At 47.1% G+C, this 16,348-nt stretch overlaps 1 protein-coding gene across 1 annotated transcript in view; it reads left to right on the top strand.

The window, feature by feature from the left end:
* CCN4 (cellular communication network factor 4) overlaps positions 1-15,524 on the top strand; it is a 28,197-nt gene extending 12,673 nt beyond the window's left edge. Inside the window, exons 2-5 of the mRNA XM_056853982.1 lie at positions 4,674-4,953; positions 9,606-9,863; positions 14,181-14,374; positions 15,223-15,524. Coding sequence (XP_056709960.1) covers positions 4,674-4,953; positions 9,606-9,863; positions 14,181-14,374; positions 15,223-15,522 — 1,032 coding nt within the window. The 3' untranslated portion in view covers positions 15,523-15,524. The remainder of the gene's footprint in view (positions 1-4,673; positions 4,954-9,605; positions 9,864-14,180; positions 14,375-15,222) is intronic.
* Positions 15,525-16,348: the final 824 nt, after the last annotated feature.

The following is a 16,348-nucleotide window of genomic DNA, read 5'->3' as shown; positions in this document are numbered from 1 at the left end:
GATCAGTTTACCTGGAGAAAATGGCCGCTTTGGCAACTAGACTCTATGGAATTGAAGCCCCTCCCCAAACCCTGCCCTCCTCAGACTTCGCCCCAAAAACCTCCCGCCAGTGACCTCACAACCCTATCAGGAGGGAGACCTCCAAGGAAGACTCTGCAATAGCAAACCCCCTCTGCTCACTTGAAAGTGACTTGCTAGGGTCGTCAAAAGTCACATGAACCCATGAAGCTGCCCTATGCTGAATCAGACCCTCGGTCCATCCAAGTCAGTCTTGTCTACTCAGACCGGCAGCAGCTCTCCAGGGTCTCAGGTAGAGGTTTTTCACATCACCTACCTGCGTAGTCCCTTTAACTGATGGTGCTGGGGATTGAACTTGGGACCTTCTGCATGCCAAGCAGATGATCTACCAGTGAGCCACAGCCCCTCCCAGTCAAAGTCAAGGTAATAGAATGAGTTAACAGATTGCATTTTTAAAATTAAATGTACCTTTTTTTCCTTCGCTGTCAAGTCACAGGTGAATTACGGAAACCCCATAGGGTTTTCAAGGCAACAGACATTCAGAGGTGGTTTGCCATTGCCTGCCTCCGTGCGGGCTGAGAGGGTTCAGAGAGAACTGTGACCGAGAACGTTTACCCAGCAGGCTTCATCTGGAGGAGTGGGGAAACCAACCCGATTCTCCAGATTAGAGTCTGCCGCTCTGAGCCACTACACCACATGTAGAGCCAGCGTGGTGTAGTGGTTAAGAGCGGTGCTTTGGAGCGGTGGAGGCTAATCTGGTGAACTGGATTGGTTTCCCCACTCTTCCACATGAAGCCAGCTGGGTGACCTTGGGCTAGTCACACTCTCTCAGCCCCACTTACCTCACAGGGTGTCTGTTGTGGGGAAGGGAAGGGAAGGTGACTGTAAGCCTGTTTGATTCTTCCTTAAGTGGTAGAGAAAGTCGGCGTATAAAAACCAACTCTTCTTCTTCAGCAACTGATGTTATCCCTGCGATAAATTTTGTACCACTAGGTGGAGCCACAAGAAAGGGGAAAAAGTAGAAAAGCCAGCTAAAAAGGCAGTTTTCTGACATTCTGCTAGTTTCATTAAGGGTGAAAAATCTAGCCCTGTTCCTGTGTTTTTTGAACAGTGGCCTGATTTGCACAGACTGAGCCTATAAAGATATTGTCGAAGGCTTTCACGGTCAGAGTTCATTGGTTCTTGTAGGTTATCCGGGCTGTGTAATACCAAGACCCACGGTTACACAGCCCGGATAACCTACAAGAACCAATGAGCCTATAAAGCTTTCCTCATCATTTCATCTCCCTGTCCAGAAAAAGTCACCTGCTGCAGCTATGCATGTCCGTCAGACTATGGATACAAGACAAACAAAACGATAAAAAGTACCCCACTATTGGTGTGAACTTATAATCAAGACTCACAATGCATTTGTATATATGAATACATACAATAGTAGCCAAGGTACATATTACATTGTGAGTCTTGATTATAAGTTCACACCAATAGTGGGGTACTTTTTATCGTTTGTACACTTGTACATTCAGTACCTGACGCCCCCCTTTTCATCATTATTCAGACTATGGATACAGGCACGAGAGCAAGGCTAGTTAAAAACAAACAAACCAACAAACAAAAACTGGCCATCCTAACTGCCCCTGTTCTAAAATAAACCGCTCACTCTTATGAATGCTTAAAAATTCCCCAAAGTTGTAGTAATCCCCTCCCCCCAAGAAAAAAAGAACTGATCTAGTTGTTAGGTTGTTGGTCTCAGAAGACCTGGGTTCAAAGCTTATCTCGGTCAGGAGGTTTATTGGATGACTTGGGGCCAATCGCAGTCTAGCCTCCCCTCCCCAACAAAAGAGAGAGAGAGGAATTTGTAATGCAAATGAACATTCTGACCAGTCTGTATTTTACATTCATGCTATGAGTAAATACGTTTAAGCTGTCATGTGTCCAAATGTCAGTTATTTATTTCACACACACACCCAATATTTAGAATTTGCAGGGTGAGAGGGGGGGAGAAAAACTTTTCAAAAGGAGTTACAACAGTATCTATTGTGAAAAACATAGCGGAGGAAAGAATGAAAGAAAATACATCAAGTTGGAAACCAGGAAGGCTTGCAGAGCAATCCTTTAAAGAGATACTCCAGGGTTGTGGCTCAGTGGAAGAGCCTCTGCTTGGCATGCAGAAGGTCCCAGATTCAATCCCCAGCATCTCCAGTTAAAGGGTCAGGTAGAAGGTGATGTGGAAAAACCTCCTCCTGAGACCCTGGAGAGCTGCTGCCAGTCTGAACAGTCAACAATACTGACCTTGATAGATTGATATTCTGATTCAGTATAGGGCAGCTTCATGGTTTAAGAGTAAGTCCATTGAAATCAACAGGCTTAGACTGGAGAAACTTTGCACTGCTGAGTACCAGTTCTCAGTTAGCCTTAGCTAGTCAGTAGCAGGTCATGATCTCTCAGCATGGCCTACCACTAGGGTTGCCAACCTCCAGGTACTCTGGAAAAACGCAGCACCAAAGCTCCATTTAAGCTCAAATATTTATAATACCAAAGATATTAAGACCTGAACACCAATAAGACACAATGTAATCAATAGCATGTTCTATTATTAGTCATATAACATAACACAAAGCTGGGTTCACTTCACCCGCATTGATTCAAAATTCCATAAAATAATTTTAAGGTGTACTTGCTTTTTTGCACAAATAATAATACAGAACCTCCGGTTAATTCACCAAGTTCCAGGTAAGTCCCAATGAAAAAAATCTATGATTGTCGGGCTCATTTTTGTATTTTCTAGAGGTCTTTGTACCCCGCAATAAGCTATACTGACATGCTACTAGACTAATACACAACTGATGAAGCATAACTCTTTGCGAAACGAACACAGATCCGGAAGTGTCGTTTTGGATTTGATATCGCAGTTGAGCACCTGGAATTGGAAACTGTGAACCTGGAATTGGATTTTGGACATCATAGAACTTTGACTCTTTATTTGTATTCCTTGGACCTTATTCTTTTGGACTTTTTTCCAGAAAACTTGCGTTTGATCAGCACACGTAACAATTGTTTAGTTTAACCTCCAGGTACTAGCTGGAGACCGCCTGCTATTACAACTGATCTCTAGCAGATAGAGATCAGTTCACCTGGAGAAAATGGCCGCCTTGGCAATTGGGCTCTATGGCATTGAAGTCCCCTCCCCAAACCATGCTCTCCTCAGGCTCTGCCCCCCAAAACCTCCCTCCGGTGGCGAAGTGGGACCTGCCAACCTTACTACCACATAAGGTCATTGTGCATGAATGCAGATAGTTCTTTGTATCTTCAAATCACCCCATGCTCCTTGGGGGAAGCATAGAATGTTTTCCCCTTTTCTTTAAATAAAAGGAAGGAAGGAACTGCTAACCAAAAGCAATACTAAGTATTCAAAAAGATTTGAGATAAATAGCAAATTAGCCTTCCACCTGACCTGGGGTTGGCTTACCGTCTTCAAAGAGCTGAACGGAAAGCACAGGGGGAAAAAACTTATGCGGTGCAGTAAATTGGTTTTAAAGGCCGTGAACAAAAGGAATCGAAAGATTCCGTTACTGGGGTGCTGGGAACCTTTGCCTCCAAAGAAATAAGGCTGAACATCCTTTATACTCAGTTTGAAAGGAAAGCGATTAACTCCACTGCTTGCATGCAACTGAGTCTTGTATGGTAATTTTGGCATTATCGGCCAAGCCTTCTAAGGAAGAAAAAGACTAAAAAGAAAAAAAAAAACGATTAAGTGTTCCAGAAGGCAGGACCTAACCAGGTGACAGCGCAGAGTAAGTTGACGGGTCTCTAGCAGCGTGATGCCCCTTCCACACCTGAAGCCAGTTTATTCTTAATTTTGAGGTCATGGCTAGGGTTGCTAACCTCCAGGTACTCGCTGGAGATCTGCCACTATTACAACTGATCTCCTGCCGATAGAGATCCATTTGCCTGGAGAAAATGGCTGCTTTGGCAATTGGGCCCTATGGCATTGAAGTCCCTCCCCCTCCCCAAACCCCGCCCTCCTCAGGCTCCGCCCCCAAAACTTCCCACCAGTGGCAACCTGGCAACCCTACTCATGACCCTTATTTTGGATGCTGGGGCACCAGTAAGGAACTAGCTCATGCCAAATGGGGATGAATTGCTGTTTGCTGGAAAAAAAGTCCCTCCCTTTTCGGAGTTAGCCAAACAGAAGTCAGGAATAGGGTTGCCAACTCTGGGTTGGGAAATTCCTGGAGATTTGAGGGAGGAACTTGGGGAAGGTAGGGTTTAGGGAGGGGAAGGTTGCCGGGACCCTCTTCACCATCGGCGGGAGGTGATGTTTGTGCCATCGTCTTGTTGGTGGGCTTCCTAGAGGCCCCTGGTTGGCCACTGAGTGAACAGACTGCTGGACTTGATGGGCCTTGGTCTGATCCAGCAGGACCTTTCTTATGTCCTCATGCTCTTAATTTTATGGACCATGTTTGTCGGCATTCAGCTGCTAGGGAGAAGGATGCATTCTCCCGTAGCATCTGCTTTGATGGGGATGCTTGTGAGATGATTCATAAAGGATGTTGGTGCGGAAAAGGTTCTTCTGGATTTGTTGTTTTTGAGGGAGGCGGGCACGGGAGAGCTGCTTTATAATCTTTCCCTGCTATGTTTTTGCTCTCTCGAAGGCCTTCTCCCAGAACTCCACCACGATGCCGCCGGCCACCTCCTCCGCGACCGAGGCTTACACCCGGACTCAGTACTGTAAGTGGCCCTGCGAGTGCCCCAAGACGCCGCCTGTGTGCCCAGTGGGCGTCAGCCTGATCACGGACGGCTGCGAATGCTGCAAAGTGTGCGCCAAGCAGGTCGGGGAGAACTGCACCGAAGCCGACGCCTGTGACTTCCACAGGGGCCTGTACTGTGACTACAGCAGAGACAGACCTAGGTACGAAATAGGAGTGTGTGCACGTAAGTGACATACATATATTCTTGCCCTGTGTGTGTTAAGTGCCATCAAGTCGCTTCCGACTCATGGCGATCCTATGCACCAAAGTCCTCCAAAATGTCCTATCTTTGATAGCTTTGCTCAGATCTTGCAAATTGAGATCTTGCAAATTGAGGGCTCTGGCTTCCTTTATAGAGTCAATCCATCTCTTGTTGGGTCTTCCTCTTTTCCTGCTGCCCTCAACTTTTCCTAGCATGACTGTCTTTTCCAGTGACTCTTGTCTTCTCATAATATGACCAAAATACGACAGCCTCAGTTTAGTCATTTTAGCTTCTAGGGTCAGTTCAGGCTTGATTTGATCTTTTTTTTGGCAGTCCACGGTATCCCTAACACCCTCCTCAGGCTCCGCCTAAAAAACCTCCCCTCCGATGGTGAAGAGGGACCTGGCAACCTTAGCAATTGGACTCTATGGTACTGAAATCCCTCCCCAGAACCCACCCTCCCCAGGCTCCACCCCAAAAATCTCCAGATATTTCCCAACCCAGAGCTGGCAACCCTAATAATATCTTACAGGGGAGAGGAATCAATTTGGACCTGTAGGAAAGCTGTTTTTAACCAAATGGTTGGAGGCTTCCTAGAGACTTCCTAGAGACCCCTGGCTGGCCACTGTGTAAACATGCTGCTGGACTTGATGGGCCTTGGCCTGTTATGTTCTTATGGCAGAGGACCTAGGTTGCCAGGTCCAGGTTGGGAAATACCTGGAGATTTTTGGGGTGGAGCTGTGGAGGGCAGGTTCTGGGGAGGAGCTTCAATGGGGTAGAATGCCATAGAGTCCACCTTCCAAAGCAGCTATTTTCTCCAGGGGAACTGATCTCTGTTGCCTGGAGATCAGCGGGTGAGCTCCAGCCATCACCTGGAGGATGGTGACCCTCTTTCTAGTACAGCCTCAACCTTTCACTATTTGAACAGGTGGTGGCTGTGGTGTTTTGATAACTCTGTACCTGGAATCTTGGCCAGGGCCCAAGTTCACTCCAGGACTTGGTGTGGACAGGAACAGGGAGAAAGGAAGTTGTTGCCACTGCAGCTCCCGGCAGACGAAGAACTGGGACTTATTAAAATGTGCTCCTGTTTTAAACTAGGCTGCCTCCTTATTTTGATGCCTCGGATTAAGGACACAGCACAGGTCTAAGCCTGATCTCACTAGATTTCAGAAGCTAAGCAGGATCTGCCTCGGTCAGAGCTTAGATGGGAAACCACCAGGGTTGCCAGCTCTAGGATGGGAAATACCTGGAGATTTTGGGGGCAGAGCCTGAGGAGGGCAGGGCTTGGGGAGGGGACTTCAATGCCATAGAGTCCATTAGCCAAGACAGCCATTTTCTCCAGGGGAACTGAACTCTGTCGCCTGGAGATCAGTTGTAGAAGAAGAAGAGTTGGTTTTTATATGCCAACTTTCTCTCCCACTTAAGGAAGAATCAAACCGGTTTACAACAATCACCTTCCCTTCCCCTCCCCACAACAGACACCCTGTGAGGTAGGTGGGGCTGAGAGAGCGCGGAGAGCACTGTGACTAGCCCAAGGTCACCCAGCAGGCTTCATGTGTAGGAGTGGGGAAACCAACCCAGTTCACCAGATTAGTGTCTGCCGCTCCTTATCATTGCTCTTAACCACTACACCATGCTGGTTCTCGTAATAGCAACCACCTGGAGGTTGGCAACCCCAGAGACCACTGAGGAATCCCAGGGTTGTGACACAGAGGCAGGCAATGGCAACCCCCCTCCGAATGTCTCTTGCCTTGCAAACCCCTTGTGGGGTCGTCATAAGACCGCTGCGACATTTTCCACCTCCACCCCCTGCTTCCTGGGTAGCAAATGCCGACTTCTTGTTTCTTCTTCACAATTTTTGATTGGCATTATTAACTGAAGCCATCCAAGAGGTGAAGAAGAGAAAGATTTATTTCTCTTTTCTGGGATCTTTTCAGTAAAGTCAATATTCTTTTGAATATGTGATAGAACCTGCGAAAGTTTTATCTTTTACTTTACATAATCCCAGGCAGAGTTAAACAGCAAAATTTTGTTTAGTGGCTTTGGTTACTGAAACTGTTAGGATCAGTAGCCCTGTGGAGAAATAACTCAGCTCCTCACAGAACTGTTAAAACTCAGATTTACTTGCTTTTTTATGGTTAAGTTCAACTAACACAAAACATAGTTACATTCTTACAGTGTGTGTGTGTGTGTCTATATATATCTAAGGGTAAAGGTAGTCCCCTGTGCAAGCACCGGGTCATTCCTGACCCATGGGGTGACGTCACATCCCGACGTTTACTAGGCAGACTTTGTTTATGGGGTGGTTTGCCGGTGCCTTCCCCAGTCATCTTCCCTTTTACCCCCAGCAAGCTGGGTATTCATTTCACCGACCTCGGAAGGATGGAAGGCTGAGTCAACCTTGAGCCGGCTACCTGAAACTGACTTATGTTGGGATCGAACTCAGGTCATCGAGCAGAGCTTTTGACTGCAGTACTGCAGCTTGCCACTCTGCGCCACAGGGCTCTTGCGCAGGGGGTTGGACTAGATGACCCTGGCGGTCCCTGCCAACTCTATGATTCTACGATTCAATGCTGCTGTGGTCGTCTTTGTTTGTGGGCTTCCTAGAGGCATCTGGTTGGGCCACTGTGTGAACAGACTGCTGGACTTGGTGGACCTTGGTCTGACCCAGCAGGGCTTTTCTTATGTTCTTATGTTCTAAATGCAACTGCTTTGCCGATGCCCACCTAGGATTCATCTAAGACAGGCTGCAGAGATGCTTCCTCGGTATCCTTACTTGAATGGATCCTGGGGTAGCTTGAAAGGAAGTATGTCTCTTTTTTTAAGCCACTGCTGCCCATCCAGGATCCACTTAAGGCATAGGATTGCCAACCTCCAGGTGGTGGCTGGAGATCTCCAGCTATTACAGCTGATCTCCAGGCGACACAGATCAGTTCCCCTGGAGAAAATGGCCGCTTTGGCAATTGGACTCTATGGCATTGAAGTCCCTCCCCTCTCCAAACCCCTCACTCCTCAGGCTCCACCCCCCCAAATCTCCAGGTATTTCTCAACTGGAGCTGGCACCCCCGCTAAGGCAGGATCCAGAGGTCCTTCATCTGCAGCTGACTTGGGTCTGGAGCCTGGGGTGGGTTCAATAGCTGTTCTTCCCAACTGGGACCTAAAACAGCTCACAATATTGTTCTCCCCTCTTCTGTTTTATTAAAACAACCACCCTGTAAGGTCGGTTAGACTGAAAGCGAGGGACTGGCCTAACCTGGATTGGGACAGCAGAATTTCCCTTTCCTTGGATGAAACAACGGCTGTTTCAGGGTAATAAAAAGTTGTTTCAGGTCATAAAACAATTGTGTTTGACTGTTTTATTAGCAAAATGTAATTTGGATTTCCTTGACATTCTAAACCAGCTCTAACCTCGTGTTTCTTTCTCAATGATTTTTTTTTTTTGGTGGGGGGGAATGATAAAATGTCTTCCTACATGAATAGCTTCACACAGCGTTGGTCTCCTTCCCACAGTTAAATTCAGACTGAAGCCTTTATTATTCATTTCTATAGAAAATTTCTCCGCACAGCTTGTAACCGTTTCAGATTTCACTGTAAACTACCCATTGAGTGTCAAAAATGGTCCAGCGGTGTATTGAGAACTTGGTTTTGCGTCCAAGCCATGCAAAACATTGGCAAGGCCTGTACAAAAACAGAGACCTGGTTGTAACTGGGTATCAGTAATGGGAAGTTTTCTCCGGTGTTAGTTTAAAACCAAACCCTACTAGTATAAACCATCCCTGTGCCAGATTAAAGCATCAGTGTGGTGAAGTACAGACATTATAGGATAGTACCAGATCCCATTTTTGTACAAAGTCAAAATGCGATATTTGGAGGCGGTCACTATCCTGGAGACAACACTGCCAGGTTTATTGCGAACGTTTGTGGAAACTGGAGTTGACAACTCTAGCTTGGGAAATTCCTGGAGATTTGGGGTTGGTGCCTAGGGAGGATGAAGTTTGGGGAGAGGAGGGAGCTCGGTGTGTACTAGCTGGAGATCTCCCGCTATTACAACTGATCTCTAGCCAACATAGATCAGTTCACCTGGACAAAATGGCCACTTTGGCAATTGGACTCTATGGCACTGAAGTCCCTTCCCTCCCCAAACCCCACCCTCCTCAAGCTCCTCCCCCAAAACCTCCCACTGCTGGCAAACAGGGATCTGGCAACCCTAGACCTCAGTGGGGTGTAATGCAGGGATGTCAAACATAAGGCCCGTGGGCCAGATTTGGTCCCTCTTTGCCACAGGTGGGGGTTTTTGGGGGCGAAGCCTAAGGAGAGCGGGGTTTGGGGAGGGGAGGGACTTCAGTGCTATAGAGTCCAATTGCCAAAGCGGCCATTTTCTCCAGGTGAACTGATCTCTCTTGGCTGGAGATCAGTTGTAATAGCAGGCGATCTCCAGCTAGTACCTGGAGGTTGTCAACCCTAACACAGATTCTGTCCAAAATAAGATTGTATTGGGATTCACCACTGTCTTGTTATGTAAGCCCAAAACCCATCAGGCTGAGCTTCCCTCAAAAGCCAGATGTACCCGTTATACTCCCGACCCTGCTTTTCACGTCGGTTTTCCCTTCTCTCCTGCCTTGCTCCACCTGCAGAAGTCGTCGGGGTGGGCTGCCTCCTCAATGGCGTCCGCTACAAGAACGGCGAGGCCTTCCAGCCCAACTGCAAATACAATTGCAGCTGCATCAATGGGGCCGTTGGCTGCGTCCCCCTGTGCCGAGACTCCAAGCCGCCCCTGATGTGGTGCCCCAATCCCAAACAGATTAAGATGACGGGCCAGTGCTGCCAGCAGTGGGTTTGTGACTACTCCAAGAAGATCAGGAAGACATCCCCACGACACGTCGCCTCGCCAGGTATGGGCAGTGTTGGCGAGTAGAAAACATGAACATAAGGGGGGGGGAATACCTTAGGTGGATCTAGTCCAGCGTGCAGTTTCCTGCCGTGATGCTTCCAGGAAACCCAGTGTCCAGATCACATGAACTGATGGTATAGCCTTACTCTGCTCTGGTTAGACCTCACCAAGAGGATTGTGTTTAGTTTTGGGCACTGCAATTTAAGAAGGATGTAGGCAAGCTGGAACGTGTCCAGAGGAGGGCAACAAAGATGGTGAGGGGTCTGGAGACCAAGTCCTATGAGGAAAGGTTGAAGGATCTGGGTATGTTTAGCCAGGAGAGGAGAAGACTGAGAGGGGACATGATAACCATCTTCAAGTACTTGAAGGGCTGTCATATAGAGGAGAGTGCCGAGTTGTTTTCTGTTGCCCCAGAAGGTCGGACCAGAACCAACGGGTTGAAATTAAATCAAAAGAGTTTCCGTCTAGACATTAGGAAGAACTTTCTGACAGAGCAGTTCCTCAGTGGAACAGGCTTCCTCGGGAGGTGGTAAGCTCTCCTTCCCTGGAGGTTTTTAAGCAGAGGCTAGATGGCCGTCCATCAGCAATGCTCCTTCTATGACCTTAGGCAGATGATGAGAGGGAGGGTGTCTTGGCCATCTTCTGGGCATGGAGTAGGGGTCACTGGGGGTGTAATAGGGAGGTAGTTGTGAATTTCTTGCATTTTACCAGCTGTACTGATCCCCCTGAAGTACTGTTGTGCTTAGTGCCAAAAGACATTGCACAGTCCTTCTCTTCCAGCATGGACATGGAGATTCTTGGCTAATAACCATTAGGCATGCTAGTTCCTTGGTCAGGGCAAGGGATTCCCTACCCCCAGGGTCTGGTGCCTGCAGCCTCTCCAAGTATGACAAAGGGTAGATCTAGGAATCACCAGAAAGTATATGGTTTTACCATAGTTTCCAGTGATTCCTAGAGGTACCATATGTCTCTTGGGTTTCCCCCTGGATATGATGTAGGGATTCAGCTGATGTTACATGTCCCCAATTCTCCTAACCACTAGTGTAGACTGGTGCTCTGTGCATTGGTCTAGAGACAGTGTGGTGTAGTAGTTATGGTGTCAGGCTAAGATCCGGGAGACCAGGGTCCAATTCCCCACTCTGCCATGGAAGCTTGCCAGGTAGTATCATAAAATCAGCACTGCTGACAGATGGCCATCCAGCCTCTGCTTAAAAACCTCCAGGGAAGAACTTACCACCTCGCGAGGAAGCCTGTTCCACTGAGGGACAGCTCTAACTGTTAGAAATTTCTTCCTAATGTCTAGACGGAAACTCTTTTGATTTAATTTCAACCCGTTGGTTCTGGTCCGACCTTCTGGGGCAACAGAAAACAACTCGGCACCCTCCTCTATATGACAGCCCTTCAAGTACTTGAAGATGCTTATCATGTCCCCTCTCAGTCTTCTCCTCTTCAGGCTAAACATACCCAGATCCTTCAACCTTTCCTCAAGCAAGGTATTTTTTCTCTCTCCTAAATCTACTGCCCATCAAGCAGAATGGTCGGTTAAACATCCAAGACAAGAGACAGAACTGAAGTTTTTTTTGTGATGCGGATTCCACAAAGACCTTATTGCAACAAGAAATTGAGAGAATTAGCACTAGGTGGCGCCATAACCCCTCTAAAACACTACAGGTTTTGTACACGAGTCCCAGGTTCAAACCCCCCCCCATATGCTGCAATTGCCACAGCCAATCAGAGAGCAATGTGCAAGGACTCATGTTCCGCTTCCCCTGAACATTTGTTTTATATGTGTTTTGTATCGTGTTTTTTAAACATTGCAAGCTGCCTTGGGAGTTCATGTAAGTCAAAAAGCAATCTTGTCCCAAAGACAGGTCATTTATACATGGGAGTTTTACCTGAGGTTCGTTCCTCGCTGGACCCACACTTTCCTGTTGGGAATCTATGCACTTGCAGTCTCCAAGCTCAAATCAGGAAGTATTTGAATCCCCACCCCTTGAAATGCTGCTTCATAACTGGCTGTAGTGAGAGAAAAGTTCGTCCCCCACCAAACCCAATTGCTGCATAAAAAAGCATTTTAAGCAATCTGAAAAAAAAGGGGGGGGATCCAAGCCTCGGTTTTTAAAAGCCTTTCTTCTGCTCAGAAAGAGCTCCCAGGAAGCAGGACGCATTTGAATCCCCACCTCTTTACACCCTGCTTTGTAATTGGCTGTAAGCAAAACTAAGCTTGCATGTCCCACTCTTTTCCTTATGCACGGAGATTTCACCTGGGCTGAGCTCAGGGGAGAGGGAAAAATTGAGTTAACAGAGGAACAGGACGTTCTGGGATTTGTGAGGGCTGGCAGCGAGGGCATCTCTGATGGAGGGAAAACTCATGCATAACTCCAAGGAACAACCAAGACAGACCCATGTGTGTGTGTGAACGTGAGTGACAGTACCCATGCATAAACGACCAGAGATAGGTAAATGGCAGAGTAGGGATTTGAACTCAGATCTCCCTAGTCTTAGTCTGACGTGCTAACAACTATGCACTTTGGCTATAATGCAGTAAAACTGTAGGCCTTCAGTGCAGGTGGCAGTAATATCTAAAACCATCAAGAATAAACCTGGCAACCCTACCCCACCTTGGTCAAAACCATAATTGCAGCCAATGTGCTGTCATTTAATGTCACCCACATTTGTAGTTCTTATGTATGCACTGCTCATATATAAGGCAGAAGGCAGGTGGAAGGGGGCCTGTTTTTTTAAATGATTGGTGTGCATCAGTGAGGGGAGCAGACACCTCTCTTTCACCCACTTTTATCCTAGATGGGTGCAATAGGGAAGATACCCAAGAGGAGGAATGGGGAGTGTGGTGAGAAAGACTTCCATAGTGAGAAGTCTCCCGCTGGCAAACCCTGTTAAAAAGCAGTGACATCGGTGATGTCACTACCTCACTTCGAGGGAAAACCTGGACACAAGGTCACTCTGGGAATCTCCAGAAACCCTAGAGTTTTACCATAGAGTTTCTAGTGATTCCTAATGAGCTACCCTTTGTCACTTCCCAGTTTTACCTGGAAGTGACGTAACAATATCACCAATGTTGCATGCCAATCGGGGTTCAGCTTCCCTCACCCAGATTACTTTTTTGGGCGAAAATGCATGGCCGCTTTATCCTCCTTTAATCCCTGTTTTAGCCAGGAACGAATGCACATTAGGCGAAACGCATGCGCTCGATCCTGGCTGAATCCTGGCTGAAATAGGGACTAAAGGAGGATAAAGCGACCATGCATTTTCGCCCTTTGTGTTAAAAACCAGTCTCCCCCCACTCCATATTCAATGCAAATGAGACAGACATGATGTAATTAAACAAATATGGCTGCCTCTCACATCTGCCTCAATCTACCTTACAGGTGTTATTTATTGCGTTTTTTTTTTAATTTCACCCTTCCTCCCAAGGAGCTCAGGGCAGCATGGATTGTCCACTCTTCCTCCATTTTATCTTCTGTGAGGTAGGTTAGGCTGAGAAAGAATGGTAGGCCTGAGGCCACCCAGTTAGGTTCATGGCTGTGTGGGGAGTTGAAGCTGGCTTAATCCAGCGCTAACCGCTGCACCACACTGGCTTTCGATATGGATTAATCTCCCTAATCCAATTTACATCTCAGTACCGTATCAGCTCCCTCCCCAAACCAAAAGAAGATAGAAAGTAGAAGCCCCTGCGTGAATGTCCCCCAACATAAAAAGTAGAAGTCCCTCCTGATCTTGGATAATGTGGTGGCGGTGTGTGTATTAAGTGTCGTCAAGTCGCTTCCGACTCATGGCGACCCTATGAATCAAAATCCTCCAAAATGTAGCATCTTTGACAGCCTTGCTCAGGTCTTGCAAATTGAGGGCTGTGGCTTCCTTTATAGAGTCAGTCCATCTCTTGTTGGGTCTTCCTCTTTTCCTGCTGCCTTTTCCTAGCATGATAGTCTTCTCCATTGACTTATCTTCTCATAATGTGACCAAGGTACGACAGCCTCAGCTTAGTCATTTTAGCTTCTAGGGTCAGTTCAGGCTTGATTTGATCTATAACCCACTGAGATATATATATATATATATATATATATATATATATATATATATATATATATATATATATATATATATATATGTATATATGTATATATATATATATCAGTGGGTTATAGATCAAATCATTTCAAAAGAATCTATTTTCTTCCTATCAGCTTTCCTCAATGTCCAGCTTTCACACCCATACATAGCGATAGGGAATACGATGGCGTGCATCTTATTATGAATGTGGTGGGCATGCATCTTATTTGATGTGCTTATTTTGCAGTTTATGAAGGAGAGATTGAATCTTGGCAGAAAAACTGTATCCCCCACACGTCCCCCTGGAGCCTCTGCTCAAAGACTTGTGGGGTCGGCATCTCCACACGGATCTCCAATGAGAACGACCAGTGTCGCCTCGTGAAGGAGAGCCGGCTCTGCAACTTGCGCCCGTGCGAGGAGGATATTGCCAAACACATTAAGGTATGGAATAGAGACGTATTTCCGCCCCCTTCTTCATTACGCATCATGTGATGATGCCACTGTACAAAGAATCTGGTCCTGTACAACTTTCTTTGAATAAGGGTGGTTTCCACTGGGGCAAGGAGCCATTTAGGGATGCCAACACATGCACAGACTAATGAGGGAGTCTCCAATATATTGTTTAATATTCAGCAGCAACCACTGGGAGCTCTTTCCTAGTCTGAGTAATCCGAGATCACAGGGATTGATCCTGGGGACTTTGCATGTAAAACGGGTGCTCTACCAATAGGATTGCCAACCTCCAGGTACTAGCTGGGGATCTCCTGCTATTACAACTGATCTCCAGCCAATAGGGATCAGTTCCCCTGGAGAAAACGGTCGCTTTGGCCACTGGACTCTATGGCACTGAAGCTCTTTGCCTCCCCAAACCCTGCCCTCCTCAGGCTCTGCCCCAAGAACCTCCCACTGGTGCTGAAGAGGGACCTGGCAACCCTATCAACCACAGAGCCATGGCCCCTTTTGACCTCCAAGTGGAACCTGGAGATCTACCACAACTACAACTAATCTCCACTACATACATAGAATCATAGAGTTAGAAGGGGTCACCAGGGTCATATAGTCCAACCCTGTTCCCCTGGAGAAAGTGGCTGCTTTGGAGGGTGGCCTTTATGGCTTTGAGCCCTTTATACCCCTTTGAGCCCCCTCTCTTCCCCAAACTTCCCTCTTCCTGGGCTCCAACCCCAAATCTCCAGGAACATCCCGACCCAGAATCGTCAACCCTACTTTTGATAGACTGCCGTCTTCTTTTTCTTCCTTTTGCATTTTCATCTGCTCCCTTTGCCCTCCAGCCTGGGAAGAAATGCCTAGCGGTGTATCGTAGAGACGAGCCGACGAACTATACCCTCTCCGGATGCGTGAGCAAGACCGTCTACAGGCCGAAGTACTGCGGCATCTGCGTGGACAATCGGTGCTGCGCTCCCTACAAATCAAAGACCATTGAGGTCAGCTTCGAGTGCCCAGACGGGACTGGATTTTCCCGGAAAATCATGTGGATCAACGCCTGCTTTTGCAACCTGAGCTGCAAGAACCCCAATGACATCTTTGCCGATTTGGCTCATTTTCACGATTATTCTGAAATTGCAAACTAAAGGGGTCCCGTGTGGAGAAGTTGGGGGTGGGGGACTCCATTCAAAATCCTACCCATTATTGCTCTGATTTTACAGAGGATCAAAATAAAAGAAAATCTTTTTTTTTTTTTTTGCAACTCGCGCACATGAGAGAAATTTGTTTGAGGCGTGTCGGTTGACTTCGCTTTTTTAAACAGTACAGGCTAAGCCCCCCGTTGGCTCATCCTCCTATTTTTAGAGTCCTCTTAATAAGCAGGATTTTCAGCCCGGTGGACATCTCTGCCGGCGGCCCTGTTATCTGACTTTTCTGTTTTGCTGTGCTGTTCAAATGGAATGGCTGGGATGGCGAGCTTGGGACTCCGGTCTCGTTGCAAAAATCGGTACAAAAACGCACCAGCTGGTCAACTGCATTACCTGAATGTACCCATGGCAGCGAATGACATCCCATTGCCTGCTGGAAGAATTTCCTAGCAGCTTGGCCAAACTGTCTGGGGCAGCTCAGAGAATCTTCCTCTGCAGCAGAGAGCAGTGCCCATTTGAGGGGGGCAGGTAGACAATGCCCAAGGACCCCCTTCGGCCCACCACTAGCCCCTCAAGCTTCCCTTTCCACCCACCCACCTGTATGTCCCCCCATTTGACTGCATCTAAGGTTGCCAGATACCTAGGGTTCAACCAACAAACAGCAGTCTGAACAAAATATGCTTACGCAATAACAAACAGAAATTATTTCACTGAAAAAGTAGGTTAAAATCTACTAAAGAATAACAGAATTCAAAAGGCTTACAACATGCAAACCACAATAGTCACAATGATGTAGGAAATGCCCAAAGATAGAGTCCAACAAAAA

Source organism: Euleptes europaea, chromosome 8 (assembly GCF_029931775.1).
Source record: "Euleptes europaea isolate rEulEur1 chromosome 8, rEulEur1.hap1, whole genome shotgun sequence".
Lineage (NCBI taxonomy): Eukaryota > Metazoa > Chordata > Lepidosauria > Squamata > Sphaerodactylidae > Euleptes > Euleptes europaea.
Note: the sequence above shows the minus strand (reverse complement) of the source record. Positions and strands in the feature narration are given on the sequence as shown.